Genomic DNA, 6,860 nt, shown 5'->3' with positions numbered 1-6,860 from the left:
GTGTGCTTTGTTTGTTGCAGCATCTTATTTCAGACCTTTTCACGCTTTATTCTTTTGTTGTCCTTATAAAAAACCAAACTGCAACTCCAGCCTTTACTTGACTGGCCAACGTGGACAGTGTGCTGCTCTCTGCCGACTCCGCTCTCGAGCGCCTACTGCTCCCTGTCTTGTGATTTCACGAGTGACTCAGACGCTCGGCTGTTTGTTCTTCAGATTTACTATCGGCCATTGTTGTTTGTGGAAGGTGGTGGTCTGTACATGCATTTCCCTGCGACGCATACAGTAGAACTAGACTTTCCGCAGCGGCTGCTCCTTCACCTGCATCGGGAGCCGTCACACATGGCTGTTCCTCCAGCACAGCTTCACACAGGCCTGATAATTGTACTGTACAGCCATAGCAGACTAGTACAGTACAACGTCCCATCATCCCCACACTGGCCTGATCCCAGAGCTGCCATCCACAGAATGAATGCGCCCAAGGCGCCTTCTGTGCCCCACTGGAGCTACGCTGTCTAGAGGTCAGAGGTCAGCAGTATTCCCATGGGCCCAGTTCCCTCGTGGGACTCCCAGAAAGTCACGTTCTCAGGCATGTCAACGCTGAAAAGTAGCCTTTGAGGGGGAAGGTTTCCATTAACTAATCTAGGCCTCATAAGAACAACATGGAAAACCCTCGTGTACTGCGTCTGATCACGTCAGCAGCGCCGGCGCTGGCTGCGATGCGTGTTTGCTGTCCACCATGTAGGTCACCCGGCGTTATCTAGGAAACGCCGCGCCGCCGCTAACTTTTCCAGATGAGTCAAATTACAGAGCAAACACTTTGCCCTCAGGTGCGCCTGAGTGTGTCACACGCACACACTGCTGGGGCGCTAACGCTAATGCTAACGCTGCGGTTCAGGTGGATGATCGACAGGTGTGAGAACAACCTGGAAGCGTCTGCATTGTTTTGATTCAGTCGAACGGTGAAGGAGACACTGCAGCTCCGAGGCGCGATGCAAAACCACAGCGTGCGCCGCCTCCAGCCCGTGTGCGCGCCAACGCCAAAGGGGAGTGAAGCGAGGTTTTACACAACCACTTTACAGCGCCGTGCGGCGGCTGCCTGGAATGTGCCACTGTGTTTATCCCGAAAAAAGAAAAACGGCACGGTCCGAACCGGAATGCGTGACGCTCGTCGGCTTTTATTTTCGAGGGACAGGGCTTTAACAGGGCGACCGCACGGAGCTGCAGGAGGACAGGCTCCGTGGGGTTGAGAGCCCCCCCCCCTCCCCCTGTCTGCGAGGGGGGGGGGGGGTTATCAGTGTTTTAAAGACCCCGGTGAAGAAGCTGAGATAGAGCGGCGTGAGGGGCCCGGGACGGGTGAGGCGAGGCCCACGCAGGCAGGGAGGCTCAATTAAGTGGGCTCTGAAGTGGCCTTTGGACTCCTCGCCCCCGTAGGAATGTGTTTTGTATTTTTAAAGACTCGCTTGAGTAGTAATGCACAGAGAAGGACGGGCTCAGCGGCTCGACGGCTGAGGGTAGAAGTCAAAGTGAAGCGGGTTAATGATGATGACAGCTCGACCTGCGATGGGCTGATTAAACATAATGATACCTCATACACACCTGCTTCATAGTGTCCTTTGAATCCAGGGCCTCTGGCAAAGGAGTCTGACAAAGACAGACAGAGAGGAGTTACTACATGTACAACAGATCAGAAAGCAGCTGTTTGGGCCGATCAGAACCCTGCTACAGGAGAACTTTTTTCCTTTCCTCGGCGCATTCTCTCAAGCTGCTGCCGCCGCCTCCCGCTGGCGTGGGTGGGCGTCGGGTCCGTGTGGCCACGTGGGAGGCACAAACGCAGACACCAGCGAGGGAGAACCGGCCCGTTGGCGCGAGGCGTCAGGAGCTCAGACTCAGAGGCTCAAAAGCAGCTCGCATCCGAAGGTGGGTTTGAGCGGAGCCGTATTTACTTCCAACAACATGCACTGGGAGGAGGCCGTGCCCGTTCTTGGGCCGAGCTTCCTCTTTGTCGCGGGGGTTTTATGTGTTTATGGTCCCACTGTGTGCTTTAATTCCCGAGGCAGCGGCTCCGAGCGAATATAATACGCTGACGTACGAAGGGCCTTTTTTTTTTTTTTTTTTTTAAAAAGCAACTGTTAAGATCGCATATCTCTCCGGGGCTCAGGAGCAAACAACACACCCAATCGCTGTGATACGAGCGGCGAATGGAGAAATGTGAAGTATGCGGAGGAGGCGGCAGCCAAACGTATGGATCAGCGCCCGCGTCGCCGACACGCGTCCACGAAGCGTCTCCTGAAAACCCGGCGTCCTCGCTCGCGCCGAGGAGGCCGGGGAGCGCTCCAGTCCGCTTTTGGCTCCATGTCTTGGCACTGGTGCGAGGCCAGGAGGAACAATGCTGTAGCATCTCCTAATGATGGCAGCGACGGGAGCCCGCTTTGCTCTGACTGTAGAAATCAGCCCAGATCCACTTTAATTGGGCCCAGTGTTGGTATCAGACAATGAACAGAAAGCCCTGACTGAGCTCAGCGCTTCAGCAGCACCAGTTAATAGTCATAGTTATAAATATATATTTACTTATATATAGTTATAAAACAAATCTCGTCCATAATAACATCATCACTGCACAACATCTGCACAACTGGAGACCTAAACCTGTTCTAAACCTGCTTGAAAACGACTGTGGCCGAACCTTCACGCCGGCTGCGTCCAAACGCAGGTCAAGCGCCGCTTCGCCGGTATATTTAACTCAGCCCTGAACAAACAGACTGGTGCGGCTCATAACGAGCTGAACTGGTCTCCTGACTGCGTCCCAGTCAGTGATCATTAAGCCGTGGCCGCCAGGTGTCATTTAATGATTCCAAGCGTTACGCGTCGCCCTGACACCGAGCAGCAGGTTCGGGACGTGGATTCTACCGGGCCCGGACCCAAAAGGAGGCTTCAGAGCCAGGTCCGAGCCGCCGGGGTCTTCCTGTGACCTGGAAACAACCCCCTCCTCTTTAGCGAATGGGACGGGGGTGTTTTGACGAAGGTGAACAATGAACAATACTCTATTTATAACCCGAGGTTGTAATAAAGACGTCGGCTTTCGTTACCTTCCTGTGCCCCCACACCCAGGCCGCTTAAACAATGGAGGAATCTCCTTCATCGCGCAGATGGAAACATTCCCCACGAACGAACGTTTGGGGGGTGGGTGGTGGGTGAGGGGGGGGGGGGGGGGGCTGGGGGTGCGTACAGTACACGAGGTGCACCTCACCCATGACACACACGTTCCGACCGTGGAATGTCCTCCTGTCTCTAACAGCAACTCCGGGCTTTTAGGTTATTAAGCCGTCGCGCGCTCCGGACGCCTTCACGGCAATTAAATCAAATCACAATCAAATTAGTCTTTTAGAGGCTAAGGCACGTGACACTAAACTGGTTTCTACAGTGTCGCGCTCCATGAAAACGCCAGAGAACAGATGCACGAGGTTAATGCCGGCCGAATACTGCGTGTTTCACGCAGACGCGTGGTGTGGCAGCGTCATACCCAGCTGATGCCCCGAATGGCCGGGGTCTCCCCCGAGTAGCGGTCCGGGAACACTTGGTAGTTGTGACTCCGGAACAGATGCATCTTGTCTCAGATCGGAACGGCCGACGAGCAACTTTCCCCGGTCAGACGGACGACGTGCCCACGGGCTCGGCACCTCCGCGCATTATCCACGGCGCCGCGGGATCGCTGCGTCGCTCCCGGGCCGAGAGCGCATTATTCCGTCCCGCTGGCTCGGTCCCTTCCTCCGCGCAGGTTTCCGCGTGCCGGTCCGGCAGACGTGCCAGCGTCATGAGGGGTGACGGGCTGTGTAACGTTCGGCCATCCCTCGGCACAGGCGCACTCCGGTGCGCTGCGCGCGCTCGCGTGGGTGCGTGCGTGTTTTTTGTTTTTGGCAAGGAAGTGCGCGCGGTCATTAGGGAGACCTCCTCCCTTGGTTGGAGACGCTAATGAATAGGCTCGAGCCCGACACAGACGCGCAGGTAGTCTTTCCTCGCAGAAACGTTCAGACGGTCCAAATAAATGAGTGACCGGCCTTTTTCACAGTTGGCGCTGAAGTTCGGTGAAGTGACATATTGTCAGAATGAGCACAACACAGCTCAGCATTTTAAAAACATGTCGTCACTGTAGTTGTTACTCATCTACGTGGTTCTGCTTGGGTTAACTCCGTGACACACAACTGGCAACCTCAGTTGGGCTCGGCCTTGCACCTCAGACCACTAAGTGCCCTTGAGCCAAGCCCGGGTCAGGGGCGTCCGCGCCGGCAGATTCTGGTCTGGTTTGTTCAGTGCAGCGGGTCAGAGCCGCAGAACTCAGCACACACACTTATCAGGCCTGCACCGCGTCCGTCTGCACCGACGCAGATAAACTTTACCAAGGGCCGTTTGGGGCCGTTTGTTGCATTTGTAAAACAGGTGCAATCATTTGTTTACTTGACTTACTTCCCCGTTCTCAGCGGAGCGTCTTGAAGGAGAACAGATGGACGTGACCAAGTTCTCCATAGAGGTGAGGCGATATCTGCACGGACAAACAGGGTAAAATGAGTTCCTTTAACATCCATGAGTCAAAGCAGAGAAGTGGCGCCTCTGTTTAAGTTGTAGCTGAATCGTGGTCCACTGTGTCCTGTGTGAAGCGTTACATAAGACTTGTTTAAACCCCAGCTATTGTTTGGGAGCAGGCCGCCTTCCTGCACTGACCTCAGCGCCTCAACCAGAGAGCTCCAGCATCCAGAGGGCGTCTCTGTTTGCTCCGTCCTGCAGCTGCTGGGACGCGACGACGCCGCCACAATCTGAACACCTCACCTCGCGTTCGAGGCCGATGCAACGCATCCACCGCAGCCTTTGAACCACAACAACAACAACTTCACCCCGCGTGGATTCACGAGGATCCCGTCACAGTCATCCCACAGGCCGGAGTTATAACAAACCAATCAAACAGACAGAACCGTGTGACCCTGCGATCAACCGCGGTTGGAATGTAGGAATCTAGTTTTGCTTCTTTTAGGCATAAACACGGTCAATTAGCCGATAAGGAAGAGAACATTACGACATCGGAGTGACTGTCATGAAGGTGAAGAAGAAAACAAACTGCTTTGTAGAAGTTTAGCCTGAACCATATGGGGATAATCTGAAGGTTGATGTGTGAATAAAGCCGGAATATTGAATGATGTTAAAAGCTTTGTGGCCGCGGGATTAAAGGAGAAGCTCATTAACACTGCTGCATTGTTTGGTGACCTTGTTCAGATGCTGTGTCACTGCACAGCTGAGACAATACACGTCGGCTTCCAGCGCGCTCAGCTCCTTGGTGACACACGTCCCAGGTCACTTTGCATTACACAAGGCCCCACACGTTGTCCCGGTAAACACAAAATGCTGCCGTTGTCCTGCTAAAAGCAAAATGCCGCCCCCTACTGGGGACCCGCGTGTACTGCAATGTTGATCGGCCGAAGCGCTTTCACAACAATGTCATTGACATTGCGCTAAAATGTGAGATAAAAATCTATTGGAGAATTTGAAAAATGTTTAATAACATTGCTGTCTGTATACAAGACACAAAAAGACACTGTGCAAGTACAGCCTACACTAGTGTCACTGTTTTAGAGATGGAAGATTATGATGATTATGCACTTTGTGTCTCGTTCTCTATTCTACTCTACTTATCTGTGTTTCTATTCCCATCTCCTGGGAATGGGAGTGGGATTTCCTGCATCACATTTACGCCCATGGAATGTGCACTTTGCCAACTGTCTCTGTGGTGTCTGTCCACACACACACGCACGCACGCACGCACGCACGCACGCACGCACGCACGCACGCACACACACACACACACACACACACACACACACACACACACACACACACACACACACACACACACACACACACCCCTCTTCCTTCCTCTCTCCTGACCAGTCAGCAGTGACAGGTGAATGAAGTCGCTTTCTGCATCTGTGCGAGCCCAGATGCAGAAAGCGAAGCCTTAAAGGAGACGGCAGCTCTGAACCCAACGACGCATCATCGCTGTCAGCACTGATCTAAGATCTGCCTCATGCTGTTCAGTCACATGGCGATCTTTGCCAAATGCATTTAGCATACGTTCCAAACAGTAACTAATATTCAGAATATTATTTCAAAAATAATTTCCTTGTCTTGATCTTGCTCATAAACTCCCCCATCATATATACAGACAAAGAGTCAGGCAATCCCACGTCTAGATGATCATGTAAAGCTCAACTTTCAACTGAAAACAGCATTCTCATTACAAATATATGTAATTATGTAATAAATAATCTTTACACTATCTTTGTTAATTGATCACTGACTCACCAGTGTCTCCTCCTGTAAATCCAGTCTCCTTCGCGTGTTTTACTGTAGGTTTGCTCTGCTCCTTTCACGGGTCTGAGGGTGATTCCTCAGTCAGTGAACTTTCTGTGAGTTGTGGGGAGTGCAGCTAGACATAGTTTCCTGTATCTCTGTGATTGGCCATGAATGCAGCGGCCCGGGGGCATGTGCTGACTGCAGCAGTGAGACACAGCAGCGTGTGAACAGACAGTAGTCACTACACTACGATGGGCCTTCACAGACTTTGTTTTACTTTGCTTTCACCTGTGGTTTTCTTCTGTGACATATTTTACTGCAGCTGCACGAGAAACCACATGAAAACTTTATAGCTCTGCTTTAGAGTAGAGACGACATTTCATTATATTGTGTTTGTTTTTTGGCCTAACATTGTAAAACATGTTTCAAAATAAATATATTTATATTTAATGTTTTTTGCAGGAAGTTGTTTTTTGTCTTCATTTGTGTTCATCTGTTCAGGAAAAATGCTTTCATGTCAA

At 52.0% G+C, this 6,860-nt stretch overlaps 1 protein-coding gene and 1 long non-coding RNA gene across 2 annotated transcripts in view; one reads left to right on the top strand and one right to left on the bottom strand.

The window, feature by feature from the left end:
• rapgef3 (Rap guanine nucleotide exchange factor (GEF) 3) overlaps nucleotides 1-3,746 on the bottom strand; it is an 11,563-nt gene extending 7,817 nt beyond the window's left edge. The window contains exons 1-2 of the mRNA XM_029155787.3: nucleotides 3,521-3,746; nucleotides 1,597-1,641 (exon numbers count right to left, since the gene is read on the bottom strand). Coding sequence (XP_029011620.1) covers nucleotides 1,597-1,641; nucleotides 3,521-3,604 — 129 coding nt within the window. The 5' untranslated portion in view covers nucleotides 3,605-3,746. The remainder of the gene's footprint in view (nucleotides 1-1,596; nucleotides 1,642-3,520) is intronic.
• A 355-nt stretch (nucleotides 3,747-4,101) lies between these two features.
• LOC121202340 (uncharacterized) lies at nucleotides 4,102-5,236 on the top strand. Its single transcript, XR_005897876.2, has 2 exons — nucleotides 4,102-4,525; nucleotides 4,698-5,236. It is a non-coding gene; the product is annotated as an uncharacterized LOC121202340 (long non-coding RNA).
• The last annotated feature ends 1,624 nt before the right edge of the window (nucleotides 5,237-6,860 follow it).

The sequence above is a fragment of the Betta splendens genome, chromosome 7 (genome assembly GCF_900634795.4).
Source record: "Betta splendens chromosome 7, fBetSpl5.4, whole genome shotgun sequence".
Taxonomy (NCBI): Eukaryota; Metazoa; Chordata; class Actinopteri; order Anabantiformes; family Osphronemidae; genus Betta; species Betta splendens.
Note: the sequence above shows the minus strand (reverse complement) of the source record. Positions and strands in the feature narration are given on the sequence as shown.